At 39.8% G+C, this 23,903-nt stretch overlaps 1 protein-coding gene across 2 annotated transcripts; it reads right to left on the bottom strand.

Moving 5' to 3' along the window:
* Nucleotides 1–932: 932 nt before the first annotated feature.
* On the bottom strand, nt 933–22,248 carry c6 (complement C6). 2 transcript variants are annotated; one of them, XM_022744454.1, is made up of 21 exons: nt 22,096–22,248; nt 21,628–21,800; nt 20,667–20,797; nt 18,842–18,980; nt 12,509–12,640; nt 12,120–12,276; nt 9,668–9,812; nt 9,243–9,384; nt 8,538–8,676; nt 7,932–8,099; nt 7,512–7,755; nt 7,176–7,298; nt 6,889–7,055; nt 6,535–6,760; nt 5,177–5,345; nt 4,302–4,413; nt 3,378–3,510; nt 3,017–3,211; nt 2,725–2,812; nt 2,303–2,547; nt 933–1,704 (listed from the first exon to the last, which is right to left on the bottom strand). In XM_022744454.1, exons 1-21 carry the CDS (start codon nt 22,225–22,227, stop codon nt 1,523–1,525), a joined length of 3,342 nt encoding a protein of 1,113 aa, XP_022600175.1. In that variant the 5' UTR covers nt 22,228–22,248; the 3' UTR covers nt 933–1,522. The 2 variants fall into 2 exon arrangements, with proteins under 2 accessions (XP_022600175.1, XP_022600174.1); XM_022744453.1 differs by lacking the exons at nt 18,842–18,980; nt 20,667–20,797; nt 21,628–21,800; nt 22,096–22,248 and adding an exon at nt 13,352–13,572 and having other exon boundaries at nt 12,509–12,683.
* Between the last annotated feature and the right edge of the window lie 1,655 nt (nt 22,249–23,903).

Here is a 23,903-nt window from a genome sequence, read left to right as displayed (position 1 = left end):
CAATAATGTTCTGTTCTGAAGGTTTGACAAAAGCTGAAATAAATGCCTTTGCTTTGGTTAAAGGAAGATAATTAAACACTTGTCAGATTGCACTTTGTTCTCTTGGTTTTGTTAAAATATCAATTATTATTTTACTTGGTCATCTATCATATTTAATAATTTTGCAAATCACCAGTAATGACTTCAAATTATGTTTATTTTTAAAATACCTTACACCTTATATTGATTGTGTGATGTCAAAACTTGCATTTAAGGATTTGCCAGGTTGATCAGAATATGTGCTGTGTAGGCATTTTTCTAGCCCCGTCGTTAGGGCTGAATGTTCTGCCAAAGATTGTTTTTTTAGTTGGAATGATTGTTCTTGCATTTCATTTTCACTGAAATTGTTTTTTAAATGGGGATGATCTGATTTTTGGGGGGGTTTGTACCAACAAGCATGTTCCCCTACGTCAGGAGAATATGATTTGTAGGCTCTACCACAACGCGTATGGTGTTAACAATGCACTACCATGTTGTGATACATTTCACTTTTATCAACAAAATTGCAGCTCCTGTTATTTGGATATTGCACTTGGCCATATTGTGATTTCGATTATATTTTCATTCATTTTGCAGCCCTACCAGTAATAATTATTTACTATTGTTTCCTGCATTCTCTTTGGTCTCCATTCAAATATTGTTACGGGGCCTTTTTGACACCATTTAATCAAATGAGGAAGTCATATAAAAATATGATATACAGGTATCTGTCTCTGGTTCCAGTTTAGTCTCAGTCTTGAGTATCTGGATATAGCTTGGTCACACTAATGTGTATTTCACGGTTTGACAAATATTCTGAGGTGAGATCAAAATAGTAAATAGATGTTTAAATTGTGAGCAAGTGCAGTGAGAAATACATACTGTAAGAAGTGAAAAAAATGACAATCTTATGATTGTTTTGAAATATTTTTATTACACGTGAAGAACATTGAGCCAAGTAAATATTCAACTCTATTCCTATAATTAGACTCTACTGACTAAAGTGGCTCAGATCAGGTCAACAGAGTTAGGTGATTTACTGAATCACTAAATTCCTGTTTTTTTCTCTTTCTTGGCAAATCAACTACAGACCTTTTAAAGCACTGTCACCGTGTTTTGCTTCCACAATATCTTCAAGTTTAAAGATGGTTGTGCTTTCATGAATTTGTGTACCACATGTTAAACAATCTGTTTAAGGCCCAGTTATGTGACTTGGCTTTCCATCACCTATCGTTAAGTGTGCTTTTGGCTCTGAGATGTGTCAGGTGCTTGGATTTTGGTATACCTGCTTTCCAGTACAGTTTGCCTTTATAAAAATAATGTATTTTCTAAAAAGAGTAACATGGTGTACTATATGTCTATAGTGTTCTAAATTTGTGCTTCCAGTGCACAGTGCAGTGCAGCTGCCTTAAGTGAAATCATATGCATTTTAAACTGTGTAGTTATTTTCAGTTTTTCCAGCAGTGGTGCAACATTATTTGAGTGTTGAGTGTTATGTCACAGATCAACTGGACACACACGCGCCTTCATTGAGAATCTCAAACTCACGGCTGGCACATTTGAGAGAGGCCAGAGGACAAAGTTCCAGACTGCGAGTCGTCTGGATCCCTTTTAGCTTCACACAGAACGCGTGCTGTTGATCTCTGGGGCACTCCCGAATAGATCTGCAGACACACTTCTTAGATGCTGAGGAGAGATGTGTGTTAATGTTAGGAAATCACTTTGATATAGACTTACTATGTGAAGTCTTCAAGTATTCACTCCTAATTTTTATTCATAATTATGCTTGATGAAGCTTCAATACTTATATTTGATGAATCAGGAAATCATGTTGACTAGTTGTGAGTGATTCATTCATTCCTTTACACTATCAGAAAATTCTATTAGGAGACGGGACGACTGGCCCAGAGCTAGCTGGTTAGCATGCCAAACATGATAGAAATAGAAGCAAAAACAAAAGGGTTGCTTTCCACCACTGGAGACAGCTCTTGGTGAGTAAAGGAATGAAGTTTGAAGCCGAACTTGCAACATTTCTTCTAGACTGGTAAGTTAACAGCTGTTAACTTACATTGTTAGTTTTTAGGAGGTTAAATTGTACAGCACAGTGTCATCATAACCCATCAGAATGACAGCAAAAGATACAAAAATAAGACCTTGGTTGTAAAAGAAATAAATGTTATACTTTGCAGTAAATCATTAAAATATATCAGTGTGAACTTCCTGAAAAGCTCAACCACATCAGACAGCAAACTGAAGGTTAAGAACGGTTTCATGTCAAACTCACCAGAGCAAGTCTCCCATTCATAACAGGTGTCAAGATCACAGGGCACCTGAACAGTGCTCTTAGAGGACATTTCGGCTCTGAACTTGGCCCACTCCAGTTGCCCCACATTGACCTTGTCGCACGTGCCTTTGCTGATGAAAAATAGCGGATCACCGTGGCAACGACCGGATAGGAAGGAGCAAAAGGACATCGACACCACGGTGCTGATGTTTACATTCAGGGCACACTTATTTGCTGGTTGTGAACTGCACACACACACACACACGCACACGCACACGCACACGCACACACACACACAAACACAGGTTTTTATAAAACTTACAAAAGATCATTCATGCAGCTGAAAGTGCTTCACATAAGAATACATCGAAAAACAGGAAAAAATACAATAAAGTAAGATAAAAGACTTCTTAAAGACTTACAGACAGCTCTCTCGTGGGATACAGACACATCGAGAACCCTGTAGATTCTCTCCTGGTCTACACTGACCCTCTGGAATAAATGATTGCTCTACATACAGGAGGACGTAAGAAAACAAATAAGAAACATACTCAGTATTTTTATATAAAAAGCTCATGTATACATCTTGTTATGTTAGAATTCCATTGAACTGCTTCTGTTTAAGGGTCCTGGTGCACGCTGGCTTTCCACCCACTTGTTTTTATGTGCAACCCTTAATTCACGTGGGACCTCAAAATGAGTAATCTACTGTACCATCAGTGCAGCGTAGGTCAGCAGGTAATGGTGGCTCCCAGGTGAGACTGTTGCTGCATTTGATGAGGGTTAGTGGCACAGGCAAAAGGCCTCTCTGGTTACAGTTCAAACCCACTGATTCCTCCACTCTGTACTCGTCTTTGTTAGGGGATAGCGACATCCCAGCAGGGACCTCAGGAGGCAGACAGACCTTTCCTAGAGGTACAGGAGGACAGATTTGAACCTTAAATAAGCATAGATATCAGGTGCAGGTGCAATATTCAAGTTAATCTTAACAGTTTCTGTTACCATGACTATACTAGACGTGGTTGCCAAATTACTTAGATCATTGTTCAGTGGACTTGTGAGAAAACAAACTTACTGATGCATTTTCCATTTGGCTGAGGCCAGGTTCCATCAGGAAGACAGTTGATGTACTGAAAACCCTCCAGCTCAAATCCAGTGAAGCACTGGAACTCCTCATCCTCACCAAAGTTATAATACTCCTTTGCTTTCTGTCACAGGAGGGAATTAATAAAAAGGAAAAAAAAGTTAGAAAGGCTCTAAATATAAACCCTCCTGGGCATCAATCTAGTTTCTCCTCTTCTCATAATTATTTCAGCTCTAAAGTGTCTTTTGTTGTAACCTGCCTGTCTGGTAAACAACCCCCTCTCTGAAGTGTCAAGTCCAATCTGAGATAAACTTGATGACATCATTAGGTAAATAAATCATCAGATGGGTGTTTGATGTAACTTTTCAATTACATGTTAAAATGTAATTCTAATTGATTTATTATTTATAGACAGAACAAAGACAATGAAATATTTTTTAAAATAAACTTAATTACTGCTTACTGCTTTTTAATTTCTATTTCACTTTATTTTTCTCATCATGTATAATTTCATTGTAAAATTTAATTCAGCATTTTCTAATATCTTTTTAATTTATCATTTTATTTTAATTATAGTTATAATTAATCACTGAACAATTTTTTTTCGGAAAGTGGCATATTCATGCTTCGGAGGCTTCACTCGAGTAATTCAAGATCTACTGTCAACTATATTAGAGTGTGTTATATAATATTTATATTTTATACATACATACTGCCTATAGATGATGAATAGTCTTACTCATAAAGCGATACTAATGGATATTTTGGTTTTTATTATTCTTACCTATTCATGCATTTTGTTTACTTGGCAGTAATTAACTTCCATACTGAGAGAGAACATGAGAAATTCATTTTAGCTTCTGTGTCTTACATACATTTGAATTACTAATTGCAGGCTGGTGTGTTAGACTTTACCCTGAGGAAGCTGTTCGCAGGCGCCTGTGGCCTCAGACAGCCCTGCACACCAGGAGGCAGCTTTTCCCTCGTGCCCACAGTGAAATCGTTGTCGTTCTCACAGGTCTCCTGTCTGGACAAGGAAACATGAACCACAAGATTTAGAAATCTCAAGTAACACACACTAAATAAAACCTAGAAATGTTGTATATTTGAGTTTAAGAGGGCGTAGAAGCAGTAGTGCATTCGTATTTACAGATAGTAGGGTGGAAATAGTGCTAATGTTACAAAAATGTCAGTTAGAAGGTTTCAGTTAGTAAAAAAAAGTTTTGATCATCATGAAGGGTTAAAGGGGCTATTTGTTAGTTTTCTCTGCCGCCAAACATGGTGTCTTCCTGGGAGCGGGTGGTAAGTATCTGCATTGCATTTGTTGTGATGTTTTCTGCTGTCGGTTTGTCTATTTACATGTGTTTTCTTAAGTTGCAGTGCGTTGAGCTCTCTGGGTTAGCCTCAGCCAAGAGGTTATAATACGCCCTCTGAGCAGCGCTATGGAAAGCGACAAGATGGGCTGGGGCTAGCTGGTTAGCGTTAAGACTAGAGTTAACATTGGCGATGCTCTCCACTACTGAGACAGCTCTTGGTGAGTAAAGGAATTAAGTTTAATGCTGAACTCACAGCGTTTCTTCTAGACTGGTAAGTAACAGCTGTTAATGCTAATGCTGGCTATGTAACAGTAGCAAAACTTACACAAAGGATCATTTAAGATAAAGTCATTTTTCCATGGGGAAAGTTAGGCTGTAAAAACAAGACTAACTGACAAAAATGTGACTTCTAATGATTGTATATGTTGGTTTTGTTATATTTCAGCAAATTAAATAGTAAACAGTTTGACCTACCTCGCAAAGATGGAGATGTGACACTGATCCCAAAGTGTGTCAGGACCATTGCAGGGTCGGCCACCTCTGAGCGGGGCAGGGTTATTACACAGCCTCGTCCGAACTCTCCTCATGGAGGCACGACAGCTACTCCACGGCCCCCAGCAGCTCCAGTAACCATCCACCTCCTCTGTGGAAATTAAACACCAAACCACAAAACCATTAAGACTTGCCAGCAGCCCCTACAGACTGCAGTGTTTTTCATATCCCACAATTTCAAAGTGTTGGAGGGAATTTTCAAGTTTTACAATATTTCCATCAATAGTGGGGCCAAAGGTTATTGAGTCATTGAAATCAAAAGGTTCAACTGGGGACCACAAGCGGGATCAAAATATTTAAAAACAATCTGCTCATTAGATTTTGATTTCTTCTGTATGTGCAAGTGCAAGTTTAGGCTTAATGGTTATAGAGGAAAGGTGAGGAGGTAACCAAAATTATAAGGATTCATCCTATGGGGACTAGAAAAATCCACAGCCAATTTACAATAACAGAAACAAGGCCATGAGATGTTAAAGATCTTACTCTGAAACAAGGTGCATGACATTGCCAATGTAGGGTTATTATGATGGCAGGGCTAAAACCATAAACTGGATTTACGTAGACTCTGTGATGTCACACACAGGTTTCTGAAGAGCGGATTGTCCATGCTTTGCAGGACACTAAGCACAAAATGGAAATGGAGGTAGGGTTGGTGTACCCGGGCCAACTTTCACACCTGAGCCCCGGGTTTGCATCCAGAGTTCAGTCTGTGGTTAGGTTTAGGCAATAAAAGCACTTTGGTTACCTTAACCAAGTAGTGCGAGTGCCTAGACAACCATTACAAAGTCTAATAATGCTGTGGTCACTAAAATTATATATTTTTCTTTCACGAAAACAATGGAAAATTCCTGTAAATGTATAGGAATCACAACATTAAATTTGTTTACTATTTTACAGACTAAAGGTCATTCTGACTGTCACAACAAAAATGGACAATCCATGTCCATGAAATCAGTAGATTACATTTTGTGTGCCTGGACACAAACTGACATGAGACCAGGTTGTAATGTTATTTAAAATATATTTATATATTTAAAACTGAAAGTCACAACATGAACCTATAGTATGGTTAAATTATCCAGGAGACTCTTGTGTCTCTGTTGCCTACATGGAGCAACAGTAAGGCTATCAGGAAACCACTTCACTGCTATCCTTCCACTTCACCAGTCAATACTTTTGCTGCATTTGTGTTTTTGTTCATCAACCAACAACAGTGTTGTCATGACTTAATCACTTGATTACAGAGAATATTATAGTGTTCTGCAGCTGTCTCCATGTACCTGAAGTGTAGTCAAGGGCCCGTTTCTCACAGTTGGTGCCGAAGGTGCCGGTCTGGCAAATACACTTGCACTCTGTGCCAGAGAGAACGGGCCTGGCGTTGTTGGGACACGGAGCACACTTGCAAGTATCAAATTCTTCCAGGTATTGCCAGAGGGCCTTCTTCAGGTGTCTCCTCTTTGTTACAGCACAGGGGATACCCCGAACCAGATCTATGATAGGCAGCAGCTGGACAAACACACACATAAACAGAGCGTCAGCTTGACTTATATCTTTGATTGTTTTTCTTCAGGGGACATTTTGATTATCAGATTGAAGATGTTTCTGATGTTTGAGTGAGGAGCTCTCAATTTAACCTTGTATTCAACCACAGCCGGGTTGTCGAGAACAGACTTGGCCCAGTTCTTGAAGGAAGTTTTGTCTGGAGCAGAGCCCTGCCTCTCCCAGGCCAGAGCTGCTGCCTCTCTGGCTCTGCCTCCTTTCACTAAAGAGAAAGACTTTTCTGATGCCTGAATGTATGAGCCTGGAACAAAGACAAGAGGTGAGAGAGACTATGGTGACAATAAGGTCACTGTTCTTTTCACAGTCAGTAAACCATGAGCAGTAGAGTCAGGAATTAAGAAAATTTATGATGTGATGTAACCTTGATATTTCTGAGTGATCTTGGTGTTAGAGCATCGGGTTACATCCTTTTCTTCGGTGTAGACGATGATGGTCCAGAGGCTTTCTGTTTTCAGGCATCCTGAGGTGTGCGCTAGTGTTTCACCTGTCAGAGAGTTTGTGTGAGAGTGTGGAGCAATATTGACACAGAAACAAAAGTACCAAGTAGACAGTATGTCAGAAGAAAATGTTATTTTAACATTTAGGTAGCATTATGAATCAACCCCAAACATTCTGAGGTTACCATTCTTAGGTTATTACTGCTGCCCAGCATGTCATTCTAACTTTGAACTTTGTCCACTAGGCCGTGCTGTTGTACCTGAACTGGTGAGCTCCTGTCGGTTGTACTGGTACAGCAGGTCATAGTGGCCTCCCAGCTTCCCTGAGCTGTAGTAGTGTGTCCCAAAGCGCTGGAAGATTTCCCTGTAGAGAGCGTAGTTGTAGTCAAGAGGAAGAGCATGAAGGAACTCTTGGAAAGGCAGTGACAGGACGACATCCCCTGGTTCCTTCACCTTGAATGTGGACACAGGCAGAACCTGGTGCACCCGAAAAAACGTTGAGTCCTACGGAGGGAAAAATAGGAAATTAATAATAAGAAGAAGAATGTGTCTGGTCCTCATTTTTTATGTTTTATTTTTATGTAGGGATGGGGGATTAGGGAATTACTTTTCTGAATGAATATCCTCACTACACTACACTGTATCACTACCAATATGTGTGTGTTTACTGAGTCACTTACCGTTGTCTTTGAAGATTCAAAAGCCTTGTTGTAACTCTGGCCATGAAGGAGTGTTATAAGGGCAAGGATGTCTTTTGCAGCTTTGTCTGCAATTGGAGGTGGCCTCATAATGATGGCGTCTGTGTGTAGTCGCTGGGGCTCGGTGCTGAAGTCCTCTACCACTCCGACCTGTGCAACCACAACTACATGTGTAAACCAAGGTTTCCAAAGTAACAACAAAACAAAATTGTACTCTTCCTTAAGTGTTTATCTGTGAAGGTGAAGCCAAACCTTAGACGGCATTTTCTGAAAACCATTGAAAAACATTTTTCACATTAGTATTTTAAAACTTCTGGGTGTAGGATAAAATCTCAGACCATTGCTGCTGTTAGTGGTAGTTTCAAAAAGACACACAGCCAACAGCCAATACTAATTTACTAGTACTAATTTTCACTGGCATCGTTTTTACTACAAATGAAAATGTATACCATTAAAATAATTATAATTCACTTCTTTTATTCAGCCTGACATCATGTCCCTGACAGCTGATTTCTGTTTGGGAGTTGAGTTATTTTGTTATGATGGTGGAGGTGCTGTACAATCAAGTATTCAAAATAACGAGACCACCTTAATTTCAAAGCTCTCAAAGTTGTAAGGGACTCGATGGTATAGATTTGTGGTTGGAGGTCTCTTGATAATGCAGCTTCCTCCCATAAACATGTTGTCCAGCACCGCTCCCCTTGGCTCCTCTGCTAGAGCATCGAACCTTTCAACACAAATCAAAGAAAGTTAAAATCCACTGCACAACACGGGCAGGCTAAACGTCTTATATCAGATTATCAATGATATGCAAAAAGAAGATGGCCAACAGTGAACGGCAGCAATAGATATTTTGTAAGCAGCAATTTATTATTTTATCGTTACTGTCAAATTGTTTATTGTTCAGGTGTGATATCTTCACTTAGACATATCTTTGTAATAACATACTTGTTTGATGTGTTCATGTGAACAGAAATACTAATTTGGTAGATATTTGTCATCTGATGTTTTCAAGTATCAATATTTGTATTGAATCAAAAATGTAATACAAGTCAGGCTACATTTGAATTTCGTGTTTACAGCAGTGGTACAAAAGCATTCAGAGCTAGAAGAACATCATAATCAATGCAAAAATACAAGACGTTCTGAAAATTAACTCTGAGGAGAAACATGACAGCAGAGCAGTTGCCAGAGGGGAATGTAATTTATGACCACAGCAGGGAGGAATGTGAGCCAATTCACAGGGAAACTAAAGTTGTAAACTCAGCAGTGACCTTTTGACTATTGGCTTACCCATTGCCGGCCAGGTCTGCCCCAGGGGCCACTCTCCTCGGGGTTGGACACACAATTGAGGGATTGACGCAGTCCCTCTCATCAGAGTTATCTCCACAGTCATTCTGTCTGTTGCATGTTAGTGTTGAACTGATGCAGCGTCCTGCAGCAGAAAGAGTGTTTTTAGATGCGTGTGTGTGTGTGTGTGTGTGTGTGTGTGTGTGTGTGTGTGTGTGTGTTTGTGGGAGGGTGAGTGGGTGTTGTAACTGTTGGCTTGACTGCCAAAATAAGACACAATAATTGTGATTATAAAGAAATTAATACAAAAACATTTTTACCATTACAACATCGTATTTAAAGGATTGTATATGTGTGACACCTTACCATTTATTCTATAAAACATCAGTTATGTTGAAAAAAGAAAAGAAAGGAAAAGCACTACTTACCATTATCACACTTGAAGTTGTCTTCGCAGTCGACGGGTGGTAACTGGCACTCTTTTGAGGGGAAACAGTCCCTCTCTTCTGTCAGTTCCGAACTGCAGGCCGACCCACCAAACTGGGACGGCCTCTGGATGGACCGGGTTCGATACTATGGCAACGGCATGACAGGGAGACAATGCGATTTAAAATGCAGTGTGCTGACAGATTTCAGTCACAGACTTGACCATCATGTTGACCATCAATGGGCTTTTGAAACAAATTGCCACAGAAACAGTTTAGACAGTTTCATTTTCATTTTATAGTTTATGTACATATACATGATGGAAGAGCAGCACAGTCGCCAGACTTAAACCCTATGGAGCTGGTTTGGAATGAACTGGACAGAAGGTGAAAGCAAAGCAAACTGCAAGTGCAACACATTTTTGGGAACATCAATGATGGGATGGACTTTCTGAACAATATTTGAGTTCCACTGTAGAAAGAATACCATGGATTTGTTTGGCTGCTTTGTTCTATTTGCTCTATCAAAAATGACTGACAGACAAAAATAAATGTGAGTAACAACTATCAAAAGTTAGCCCTGTATCTCAAACTCATCATGGGTTTAAGTTCAACCTGTTCTGCAACAGGTGTGACACAGCTGTTCTCTCTCCCACTGCTTCAGCTGCAGCTTCTCCTACGACTTCTCCTTCACCACCTGACACTGCAGCTGCAACTCCCTCTACACTGGGGTCAAGTCTCCTGTCCTTTACAGTGGAGAAGGTGGGGACAGAAGTCAAGAGGCTACGTCCTGGAAAAGCAACAGGCCTGGATGGTGTGTGTCCAATCTTTAACTTAAGCCTACAAACAGGGAGGGTCCCGGTCCTCTGGAAAACATCATGTCTTGTTCCAGTTCCTAAAGTAGGACGTCTGGCTGAGATAAATGACTACAGCCTGGTGGCCCTCACATCACACATCATGAAGACCCTGGAGTGGCTGCTTCTCCACCTTCTAAGGCCACAGGTTGAACATGCATTAGACTACAGTTCACCTACAAAGAACATATTGGAGTGGATGATGCTGTCCTTTACATGCTCCACCAGGCCCACTCTTACTTGGATGAGCCAGGTGGTTACATGAGGATTATGTTTTTTGATTTCTCAAGTGCATTTAACACCGTCCAACCCCCCATCCTTAAAGACAAGCTGGATGGGATGGGGGTGGATCCCTGCACGTCCTGGATTGTGGATTACCTGACAAGACCACCACAGTACGTCAGGCTGGGTAACTGTGTCTCAGGGACAGTGATGAGCAGCACTGGGGCTCCACAGGGGACTGTTCTGGCTCCGGTCCTGTTCACCCTGTATTCAGCCGACTTTAAATACAACTCTGAGTCCTGCCACCTCCAGAAATACTCGGATGACACATGAGAGTACATGGATCGGACGATGGCCTTCAGTGAATGGAGCGACAAGAACTGCTTCCTTCTGAACACCTCCAAGACCAAGGAGATGGTCATCGACTTTTGGAAGTCTAGGCCCACCCTTCAGCCAGTCAACATTCAAGGGAAGGACATTGAGGTGGTGCACACTTATAAATACCTGGGGTGCACCTGGACAGTAAACTGGACAGGTCCTGAACACGGATGCTGGGGTGGCAGCATGTCAGACATGAACACAAAGAGACTGGACAAGCTGGTCAAAAAGGCTGGGTCTGTGCTTGGCAGGAGTCTGGACTCACTCAGGACTGTTGTGGAGAGATGCATGCAATGTAAGATGGAGGCCATCTTGGACAATACCAACCATCCTCTCCACAGCATTCTGGCAGGACAGAGAAGCAGCTACAGCTGCAGCAAACGTCTCATATCCCTGCGCTGCAGAACAGAGAGGTTCAGGAGATCCTTTGTTCCCACTGTCATCAGGCTATACAACACCTCAGCCAAAGGAAGTGGACAACTGTAATTTTTATTGTTTATTTATTATTAACAGTATTTATTATTATTATTATTATTATCAACAATGAGCTATTGGACACATGAACGTCCCCTAGGGGATAAATAAAGTATCTATCTACGCCCTACATGCAAAGATGGGCATTAGTAAAACTGACCATGATCATGAAAGACCAATGAAGCCACTAAGCTATGGACAATGACATATGATCGAAAACTATGAAATGAAGAAAATGGACCTTTAAACTCAGATTATTTTGTCACAAGGCAAAATGTTTTTCTAAAGATTAAACACTTTTTTAATATGCTAAGACAAAATAGAAATTATTTTGATAATTTCTAGCTGCAGCCTCACCATATTCTTCAATTATTGCATTGTGGGACAGTAGCATCAATCAATTTTTGTCACTTTTCTAGTCTGAACACCCTACAGAACCCTCAGAAAATTAGGTGTGGCACAGAACTGAGACACAGAGAAGGAATATGTCAGTGTTTGCTTTGTAGTGTGACTTGTGGGTTTCTTGCCTGTTTCCTGGCACAGGCTGAGCAGTCAGACCACGGCCCGAACTCTGTCAGCAAGCAGTTGATTGGACAGGACTGTTCATTACAGGTTCTAATGTCGTATTTGTTGCACAGCTGATGGCAGCTGGCCTTCCAGTAATAGTCATCCATTTGAAAATTCCTGCCAAAAAAAAGTATGAAAATCCTTTTTACGTAGAGCAGCTGTTGACAATCTGTATAAGGCTTGTATTTCACAACAACTGCTTTAAATTTTCAGTTTTATTTTGGAAAATTTGGGAGACAAAACAATATACACCTAATTCTGGCTTGTCAGTCTGTGCTGTGAGTCTCACCTGTATGTCTGGTCTCAGCTGTGTCTGTACTATGTTTACTGCATGTGTGATATGTCTCACCTCTCTCTCTGTTGTGTACCATAGTTACAGGTACTGGAGCAGGCAGACCAGGAGCCCCAGGAGTATCGTTCACAGATGCAGGCCAGACCAGCTGATATGCAGCTGAGGAGCTGCAGCAGCAGGACCAACTGGCTGGAAGGAGCCATCAGGAGAGTCTGGACTGGTTTTACCAACTCTGAAAATAATTAAATGAGCAGACCAGAATCAACAACTGCAGTACACAGCAAAAATGGTTATTTATTTGATTGTTATTTTATTTTATTTTTTGTTTGGATTTAAGATGTGTTTTGGATTTTTTCTTATTATACTGAAACGTAATTGTACTTTGATAAACACTATAAAATATCAGCATTACAAACAATACTGATTCCCACAGAGAACCATCCTGACAAACCTTCATCAACATGTCAACATGATGATCAGACCTTGAATACATTAACCTAAACCCATAACTACCATCTACTTTACTGTACTGTACTGTACTATGGTCCAAAATGCTGCAAACTTTCACTGCAGTGCAGCTTTCAGTACCTGACATTTAGATCTTGAACATGTTAAACACTGATTTAGGCAACACTACATGTTTTTCATTTGCATTAAATATATACCTCTCAGGCAATGTAAGTTTTTGGTTTCACACTTTTTCATAAACAGAGTGAATTCAAAGTTTTATGTTTTTACATGGGGCATAAGAAGGCATTTAATAAGAAAAAAGTCAAGAATAAATGAAATAGCACAAATGAAATATGGGTCATTTTGCAGTTTGATGTATTTTTATTCATGCAACATTTGATTTTATAAAGCTGAGTTAACATTAAAAAGAAAAATTGAAATCTTACTCACCAAATATAGTGACGTCCTCTTCAGCGGATATTGGAGCATGTAACTAACAACCCTTGTGTTTGACTGTGTATCAGTCGAGAGTCGAGAGTAGCAGTCGAGAGTCTCCACAGTAAGTTGACTCTGCACTGCAGACAGAGTTGAACCTCACTCTGAGGTTTGTGTCTGAGTTGACAGCAGCAATGTGAAACCTCTCCCAGTGATCTCTCAAGGGCATCCAGTCAGTTTTAGACTTGCATTGCCCAATCGGCATCCAAGAAAATCTACTTTTTGCGAATAATAATAGTACATAGTAATAAATAATGTTCTTACATAACCCTCTTGGCCCTCATTGTTACGGGAAGTAAAAAGCTCTGGAGTTTCCCAGCTGCAGAAACAAACCAGATGTTGTGTCTTCAAGACTTGACAGCTAGAGTTACTCTTTTCACTCCTTCTGTAGTTGTCCAAGTATTTGCACAATCTGGCACTTAACACAATGAACACATTGTTCTGGTCCACATTGTACAAAGCACATACGTGAATTCAGCTTAACTGATACAATTATTTAAAAGTTTAAAAGCTGTTGTCATGTATTAGGCTACATTCAGTGTATACAATAGTATGAATTGGTTTGATGTCTTTATTGTAATTGTATTGTAAATCTCTTCTTTTCAAGATTTGGGAATAAATGATAAAAGAATGTGCCATAGAGATTTATGTGATTAAAAAAAAAAAAAGAAAGTCTAGATGACTCAAAAAATAATAACAAGGCAACAAGACAACAGAACTTAGTTATTGTCAAACTTTAGACATGAATTTATTTCCTAAGCAAACTGTGGCTTTGTTGGGAAATTAGGACAAACTCTTATTTGCTTTATTTCTGAAAAAAAAAACAATGTCAGTCTCATGTGGAATTGGAGTTAGGCTATAGTTAGCCTAGCTTAGCATACGGATTTTAAGCAGGGTGAAACAATTAGCCTGGCTCAGTCCAAAATTCAAAAATAAACATATAACACCAACTCTCAAGTTCACTTCTTAACATATTGTATCTTATTTGTTTAATTCATATAAGATAGAAACAGCAATTTGTAGTTTTGGAGGGAGTTTTGTGCCAGCACTATTTCATGGTTAACAGCCATGTGCAGTGACTCTGCACAGCTTCTTGCAGACTTGTTTGAGAATGTGAGGTTGCCAGGTTTAGTAGTATCAAACCCTGTGCTTGCTGACTACCAGGCAACCCACACTGTAGCTGGAGATACTGTATATTTGAATATGTAAGCTTTAAAGGTGCTGGTAGGCATAATTTTTCACTTTGGACAATGTCAGCCAGAGTGCGAATTATACAATGACAATCAGAGGGGTCCACTTCTTCTCCAGGGTGACAGGGAACCCAGTACGGCGCAGGTATGTGCCTCAGTGAACTAAGGTGTCGGGCACACATATTTTAATATTGTTCAATGACCTAACCAGGTAAAGCTTGAGCGAAAACACAGAGGGTGTCTATGATAAAGACTAATGTTAAAGGTAAAAGACTAAACCACCACACTAAATGAAATAATAAATTCTATATTGATGTCAAAACATATCTCTACGACAACTAATCCTCCATTGTCTCACTGCTCATGACTGAGCACCAGTGTTTGCTAACATTAGATCATATATGACGAGCTAACACTGGAAAGGAAAGGGCACACTAACAATAACATTAGTTAGCTAAACTGTAACTTAATGCTAAATTTATAAACTCACTAAAGTTATTGTTCATCCATAGATACTTGACACAATCCAATTTGGAAACTCTGATGTTAAGAAAGTAAAACATAAACAAGCTAGATACTTAGCTACTGCTACTTACCTACAGTTCCTGTGTGATACAGGGGCAGAGTTGAGGAGGGAGCCACTGATGGAGTGAGGCAGAAAGAGGAAATGTTAGAAATAGTACAGTCCACTTTAGGGGTGCCACAACATTCTTCCTGGCATGAATATGAGAAATGTATTGTAATAAAATTACAGGTAAGAAGATTATATAAATGTTTCAACCTCCCAAACTGTTGTTTTAACCTCTTTTGAGGGGGTCCAAGCCTTAATCAGGAAGGTCAGACCATGGGTCAGACCAGTCTTTACGCTAAGCTAGGCTAACCGAGACCACCCTGACTCCAGCTCTGTGCTTAGCTTATAAACAGGAGACTGATTTTGATCTTCTCTTTCATTAGAAAAGAAAGTAAATACTTTCAAAATGTTGACCTGTTCCTTTAAGTGAAAGACAACTAACAATGAGACACCATCTTATTTGCATATAAAACTTTATTCACATTATAAAATGTCCTAAGCTGTACATACTAGTTATAGCTGTTAATTTTCTACATTGCAGGACACACTAACTACACATGGCCTAGTTTGAGTCATATACATGCCAGAACAAAGAATTAAGCAATTTAGACATCACCACATTAGATTACAATAATCAAAAAAAATCTTCACAAACACGAATTTACAAATTACATTGCACTTACATTCAATGAGAAAATGGCTCTAGTAGAATGATTCAGATAAGAACCTCTGTGAGTGGATTTCAGTTCGTTTGTTTTTTGTATGTGTGGCTCCTCAATTGTGCTGTTTTTGTGTGTGGAACATCTGCAAAGCCCTTGTGATGGAAAAAAAACTGAAGCTGAAAGTTAAACATGTTCTTTTTCAGGGAAGACTGCTAATGATGTGCTGAAAAGTAAACAAGACTCAGAGCCTTGCTAGTTTACCCTGGAGGCTGCAAGGCTCGTTACACCCCCAAAAATACCGAACAAGCAACATACTGATGATTTAGCTGCACGGGGTATTAGATCAACTGTTGACGCTAAAAATGTAAACCTAGCCCTGAGGGTGGCGCTAGAGGAAAGGTCAAGTAGCCATTCAAATCAGAAGGGTTCATCGTCTGGGGAGCAGGCTTTGGATCAATAAATGTATTTATTTATTTTTTAATATTTCCTGGGTACAAATTGGAGTTTATGGCTGCTGCTGATGCTGAGGCCTGTGTAATCATGAGTATTCATCCTCTGGGGACCAAGAATACAGTTATACACAGGAAATTCCATGAAAATATCATAAAAGCAATACTTTTTAAGGTTCCTTTCTATAGACTAGTACAATTTTGACGTGTTGCTACAGGAAAGAGCAGGAGGTCACAAAAACCATTAGAAATTATCCTCTGTCCCAAATAAATCAGTCCAGTACTTTAGCTAGAGGTAAATTAATCGACAGACGAACTGACCAACATCATCATGCGTCACTGACGCTATGGTGGCAAAAACAAAGAGGCTAATGACGTCTAAAAGTTAGTATTTTGGCAAAGCTTTGAAACTTTTTCTCATCTGGAATACAGTTTATTTTACACATGTACTTTTTTCTACAGAGAAACGTAGGAGTAGATTATGTGTTTGCACCATAATACTGTAAATGAATTGCTTTGTCTACATGGTGTCACACCACACAGGTAAGCAGAGACTCACCTGGCAGTTGCTTCTGCTGAATGATGCTCAAAGGAAATACATCAGAGAGTTGTTTGGACTAAAACATCTCACAGTGTAAAACATTCAGACATGGAGGTGTGGCACATGTACAGTGGGACACCTGAAAACTAAAAGATGCCTGTGCATAGCCTGGATATATACATTTATTAACTTTGATTATATCAAATAACATAAAACAGAAAGATTAGGAGGGAAGTGAGAGCATGTGTAAGATAAAAAAAGGAAATTAATGCAAGTATGCCTGACATTAAATCGCACCCCAAAACATAACAAGGGCCTATAACTGAAACCCAAACCCTGCCGTACCTGTATCCTTAACCCAGATTGCAAAATTGAACTTGTGGCCGAACAGATGCCTAGGTCCTCAGCCTGAGTCTGGCCCATATACTTCCTCATCTGGGCAGATTCCAGCTGTTATCCTGTTGCATTGGATGACAACCGCAAAATGTTCTGAATGTGTGCCGCAATTAGTCCAGATACAGAAGTAGCGTCCGACTATCATGGTGTATAAGGGCCAGATTCAGGCCATGAAACCAGGCGCATACTGAGCCAGAAGAACAAGCATATGACTCAAGAATGGGCCGGATTTATTTTGCTGCCTGGGCCTATTCTGGCTGTACCCGAATGGTGCTGCCAAATTTGACGCCCATAGTCCGTATTATAATTTTGCGTGATTTCATCCATTATCCATTATCATTCTTTTTGGGACACTGTGTATGTCATTTTGACCCAAAGCTGGAAATTTCAATAACAAAACATTCCTAACGAGTCAAGTCGCAGAACTCAAAAACAAAAAGTAAAAATCTAAATGAGAAAGACAAAGAGTAAGATAATAGATACTACAAGATTACAGTTTCAGATCAAATGTTGTAAATAAATGAAGAATAAAATTAGATAAAAATTAAAGAATCCCTTAATAAATATAAATCACAAAATAAACTAAACTGAATGTCCAGTTGTACTGTATGTGTGTTGACTGCAGTGATGCCGTCACACTCTCAGCCTGACACCATGCAGCAGAGTCCAGGGAAGCGTCTCTTCCTCTGCCTGATCAGCGGGTGTGGAGTCAGATTCAACAAGCTGCTGTCATCTGGAACAAACAATAATATCATCATGTCATCCTGTTATTCCATCACAACACAAAAGGCACTGCACAGAGGATGTTCTGTAACCTCTTGTACTGTAAACACCACAAAGCTCTTGGTAGGTAAACAGCTGTTAATGCTAATGCTAAAACAGCTGCTGGCTGTATTTAGCATATAGATGTTGAAGCGGTATTTGTCTTCTCATTTAATTTTCAGCAACATAACGAATAAGCACTTTTGACAAACTATTACTTAAATAATTTCACAAGTATTACCATAAAGCTTTTCACAATAAGAAAGTAAAGATTAACATCTGAAAAATAAACGTAATTTCGTGCATAACTATTTTCTATTCATTCCTACCCCTTTAAACATCTTACAACCCCTTAGATTGATCACATGACTGCTTAGGGGGGTCCTGGCCCCCAGGTTGGGAACCACTGCACTAGCTTTCAGATTACTTTTTTTAATAAAGGCTTTCATCAGTCTTTCTAAAAACCATAGTTAAAGATAATATTATATTAGTGCCAGTAAATTCATTTTAACATTTATTAAATTTAAGAACATTTATTTTCTAATGATTCAATAACCACAGCTAACCCGAGTTTATCTGATATTAGCTGTTGTTGTACTGAATCATTTTCACATATTATTGTCTTAAAAAAATTTTTTTTCACATTACATACCTTGGTTTTTCAGTGGCAATGGCATCGTGTCCCTGAGTTTGCTGAGTAAGTTTCTCATCTCTCGAATATCTCTGTGAAGACAAAGAAACAATGAATCTGCCGGTAGATATTTGCAGTTTGGATTGTTTACTCATGAGCTCACAACACGAGAAGAAAATAGAGTTTAAGTTCCACCAAAACAGCGTAAGAAGGAATTTTAAAAAGCAGGTACAGTCACCGTACCTCTCTATGTTTTCAATATCGGTTCCGACCAACCACTGCTCCTGAGGGAAGTCTATGGGAGAGGAGGATCGGTCTTCCAGGATGGGAACATCAGAGCTTTCATCCATCCTGAAGTCTACCCTCGGCTCTGAGTCTGTTCCTTCAGGGCCGAACACAGACACCGTCAACACCGATGACTCAAACACTACAAACAACCACATCTAAAAGCTATATGGAAATGGGAATTCTTGTGCACACCATGTAGTGTTTCAAAATGCCGTGATGTACATTGGTTGAGTTCAAGCTCAAGTTTACCCCATTTGGGAATTAAACTCTTTAAAAAGTGGATGATTTTTAAAACAATACAAAAAAAAAGCAGAGTCTATGTGAGGAATCATCCAATCAGAAATATAGGATTTAATTTAATTAAGAAATGGAACAGAAAATGGTCCCTTCTCTCGATGTAATGAAGTTTTTATTAAATGTTATTTAAAAATATGATGGAAATAAATCCAAGCCCCTCTGTAAATGTTGGCCATAGTAACAGCTCTCTGTTGCCCTCTGCTGTTATACTGTGTGTGGTATAATCTAACTGTGATCTCTTGAGATATATATAAGTGGAGCTTTTATGACCCCTTTGCATTTTAACTATATTCTTTCACTTCTATGGACAGGAGGGTAATGGTGTTTCTATATTTTATTTCTTATTGGTGTAATATTTTATTCTATATTATTTTATTTTACTTGGTACCAAAATCCTTTATGAGGGTAGTCTTATTGTAAAGTGGTACCTCGACTTTTATTTATTTTTATTTATTTTTTTGCTTTTATGTCCTTGACAAGTGTTAATGTTCATTGTCATCAGTGACCTGTGTGTTAGTGCCTGATGCACACCACATTGCCTCTAGGATAACAATAAAGTTGAAATTGAACGAAAGCATGTGTCTGAAATGAGGTAAAATTAATACTCTATGTACTGTACGTATTGAATGGACTTTAAGTCGTATTGATTGGATTTCAAGCAGAAAAATCGTAGGTGAAATAGATCTGAAAAGCATTTGGAAATGCAGTTTGAATTAATTTATTTACTTGAAATGCGTTTGAGATAGTTTGATAACTCAATACATCCCTGCATTACTCAGATTTCTCAACATACTCCCCCACAAGTGCTCACAGGAGAGCAACAGCAGAGAAAGCTGCCCAGCCTTTTGGCTTCGAAATGACTTACACTAAAATTTCAAGTCATAAAATCTTTTGTTGAATGTGTTTTTATAACCAGGCTTTTAAATTGATTTATTACCTATTTTATTAGTGCTGCATTTGCCTGTTTTAAATATAAATTTTATGTGTGATTATGTAATGTATGTGGACTTGTCACGGTAAAAAAAAAGTACAAATGTTACTAATAGCATTAAAAATGACTCCATTCTATTCAAGTTCCCCACTAAGCCCTGACAGTGTGACAGCAGCAACAATACCAGGACGCTGACACTGAAACAGCTAAATGGATTTCAATCAATGAAATCATTCATTTGAATATTTACTCTAAGACTTTCCTGCTGTGACATGTCAAACTGTCTTAAAGATCTTTGTTTCTTTTCTTGTAAACGGGCAGATAGTTCCAGCAACATTTAGTATCAAAATCAAATAAATATAAGTTAAGTTGATTAAACCCATGTTTTTCATTGGTAGCCATGTGATGCACAGACAGTTAAACTGACTGAATCTGTTCAAAATATAGCACACACAATTCATGAACATCTGCCCAGGGTAATCAAAAACTGCGTTTTAAATGACATGGTTTTCAATACTCTTCTCTCCAAATTTAATGATACTGAGATTGTACTTTTTCTGTGTAGCTGCAGCACCCCCAGCAGGCACATGGATTTGAGCATCTCTGTTATGAACATCTCCAGACAGCACTGCAGCTGGATGAAGAGCCGACAGATCTCAGGGTGGATCTCTCCGTCCTCTGGACTGCAGCACGAAGAGGAGGGGTGAGAGAGGGGGAGAGAGGAAGACAGCGAGGGAGGAAAACAGAGAGATAGAGATTAAAAAAAAAAAAAAAAAAAAAAAACATCAGACAGAAAAGGGCAATATGTGGTTTACATTATAACTGAAGTCCTGAAACATGCTGCAGATTTAGTTTTTTTTTTTTTTTTTAAAAAAGCAGAACTAGCTTGAAGACACTTGGAACTTCACAAACCCATCATAGTGGAGCTGATGCCTGCCTTTGTCCCGGGGATTTCAGTAATAACTTGAGATTCACTTCAACAAATTGCTCCAATTTTATTGAAGAACACTATAAATGGATTTTCAAACCAGTATTTCCCATGTGGAAAAACTAATTCTCTGCATTTATTTGACCTTTCACAAGGTGTGTGGGAATGGTGGCTTCATGGCAGGCAGGGTACCAGTCCACTTCTTTTTCAGCTGTGCCTATTTTGAGTTGTACCTTATTTTTGTTTTGTTTTGGTCAGCTTTTTACTTCCATACTTTACCCGTCTTATCTCATAATTTCAGAATATCAATACATAGTTTCTCTTTTGCAATCTTTTGTTTTACTTTCAGTCCCTGTGCTACTTTGTTTAGAAAAGTGCCACAAATAAGATGTTGTGATTGTATTATTGTTTTAAAGTCAAAGGAGAAGTTGGAAACATCGTAGCCTGCTGCTGTCATACAGGTTGGAGGAATGTTTTTCTATTGAAGGGGAAACCCAGGGTTCATGACGTTAAAAATTGCTTTGCAACAATCAGTGATGGAGAGTTGAAATCTTCTAACTATCACACTTTAGTTCCTTCTCCTACCCTGACACAGAGATGACGGCGAGGTCCTCGTGCGCTGCCCGGGCCATGGAGCATCCTTTGGACCGCGTGTGGTGCATCTGAGCCCGCAGAGACGGACAGTCGGCTGAGATCTCTCCGATGGATATGACTTGCTCCCGGTACAGCGCTACCAGGGTGTTGAATTCCTGGACAGTCTGGAGAAAAATAAAAAAAAACAAACCGTCAACACCGACCGTGCTGGTTGAGCCTGAACACACCATGATAGATTATTAATGCATCTTCAAATGAAGGAAAGATTACCATTTAAAAAAAAAAAAAAAAAAAAAAAAAAAAGCCTTAAATGATGCTCAGCACCTGTTTTTGTCCCTTTAGCGCCACTGCTGCATGATAAGAATCTGGTGGATACAATAGAGTCTGTCCCTTGGTGCAGAGCGACGCCAAGCACGGACCCTTTTATCAACCATTTGTTTTCGGTGTTTCAGTACTCACCATCCTGCTGGCGTCCACAACCCCCTCCGTGCTCTCCCTGCGCTCCGGCTCCGTCTGCGAGCCTCTACTGACGGGGAAAATGCTCCCTGCGGATCTTGGGCGCTTTTTCCGCCCGTACGGTGCAGAACACATTCATGCACACCCTCCACCGGAGCCCAGCCAGACGTAGACAGGCAGACAGGCAGACAGACAGACAGCGAGAGAGAGAGAGAGAGAGAGAGAGAGAGAGAGAGAGAGAGAGAGAGAGAGAGAGAGAGATACCCTCTCTTTTCTGATAGCTGCTGTGTCCTCTATAGAGAGGAAAATGACCCGCTCAGACGCTTGCGGGGTCGAGGGTTCGGGTTAATGCCCACCGCTGGCGTGTTTCGTTATTTCCCGAAGCAGGACTGTGTAGCGGGCCGGACGGACCCCCAGCAGCTCCCTCTGCATCCCAGCCGAGAGGAGAGTCACCTTCAGCCCCTCCTGAAGGCCGAGAGGGAGGCTCCTCCGTCTTCCGCCGCGCGCTCACGTGTGAGGAGGATTCAGAGGGAGCCAACAGCAAAACAAGTCGTCACCCTCCGACTGACAATTAACTGTTTAAGAGCACAAGTGGTCCAGAGAGAACAACAGCCAGGCTTTCCTCTGTGTGACAGGACGTTATCAACACTGAATTAGACATGTTAGTGCGTTTCAAGGCTGCTTCTAAAACCTTAAAGACTTTTTTACAGCACGAATCTAAGTCTGCTTGCATATCATTGATCTGCTGTAGATGTGAACAGATTCAGCTTCAAAGTGTTGCCATTGTTTTGCTGGTGTGATTTTGAGTGTGATTGTTTAAACATTTGTTTAAAGTTGCATTTATTCTGTTGACCACCAGGGGGAAGAAAAATTCAAAAATAAACTTACAGAAAGCAACCTAGACATATTCATCTTATTAAAGGTCCCATATTGCATAAAGGTAGATGTCCATGTCTTTTTTGATTATAAAGCAGGTCTAATGTCTGTATTAATACTGTGAGAGTATCAAAGCGCTCAGTCCACAGAGAAATGCACACAGCCTGTATTAAGAAAGGTAGTGTCAGGACTTCTGGAACTTTGTGATCACAACAAAAAACAAAAGTCACCACAACCAGCCACACCCCAAGCCCCGCCCATATGGACCCACCATCCAGCCTTGCAGGATTTGGTTTTTCTGAGTGTTTACTTGAATTCTGGTATATTTTTATTTGTTCACTCAGAAAACAGTCAGCCAATCAGAAGAGAGGCTCAGAGCCTGCTCTCTTCTGTTTTGCGCACTGACCTGTTGTTACTAGAGCTCCTTAGAGAGGCCTGAGAGAGGAGATGTAAAACTACACTGTGATGGTTTTTGGTTCTTAAATCCACAAATATATCTTCTTATGGATCAACACTTCAAAATAAAACACAGGAAACGTGTACAATATGGGACCTTATAGGACTACGGTGTAAGCAATTAATTAACACATCCAACACACACAGAGTAACATTATCAAACCACTACAGGTGTGTTTGTGTTCACCTGATGAATATAAATCCATTATTCCCTCTGCTTTTAGCTGCGGTACTGTCTCCACCATCTCACTACTATTAGCTTCTCTCTACAGTGGGTTTATTGTTGAAAAGAGCTGGCGAGGGGGCTGAGACAGTCGTTTGATCATTACAGAAAATATAGATTAGTGTGGGGAGGAGGATCACCTTCATGGTTGGAAGAGACCTACGTTGACTGTTGGTAGCAGACGGGATGAACTCACTGTAAGAACATCACTTTACATCCTACTTTACCAGCTCACATCATTTTAACAAATGCTGTT

This window comes from Seriola dumerili, unplaced genomic scaffold (genome assembly GCF_002260705.1).
Source record: "Seriola dumerili isolate Sdu_G_001 unplaced genomic scaffold, Sdu_1.0 BDQW01000081.1, whole genome shotgun sequence".
Lineage (NCBI taxonomy): Eukaryota > Metazoa > Chordata > Actinopteri > Carangiformes > Carangidae > Seriola > Seriola dumerili.
The sequence above is the reverse complement of the archived record's forward strand: the minus strand, read 5'-3'. Positions and strand labels throughout refer to the sequence as shown.

Excerpts from the sequence above, each read along its gene's own strand:
- c6 (XM_022744454.1), bottom strand. The coding sequence starts at position 22,227 with ATGTGTTCTGCACCGTACGGGCGGAAAAAGCGCCCAAGATCCGCAGGG. Across the intron at positions 12,277-12,508 it reads GGTACACAACAGAGAGAGAG|GAATTTTCAAATGGATGACT; the intron begins GTGAGACATATC and ends TTTTTTTGGCAG. Across the intron at positions 3,212-3,377 it reads GCCAAATGGAAAATGCATCA|GAAAGGTCTGTCTGCCTCCT; the intron begins GTAAGTTTGTTT and ends CTGTACCTCTAG.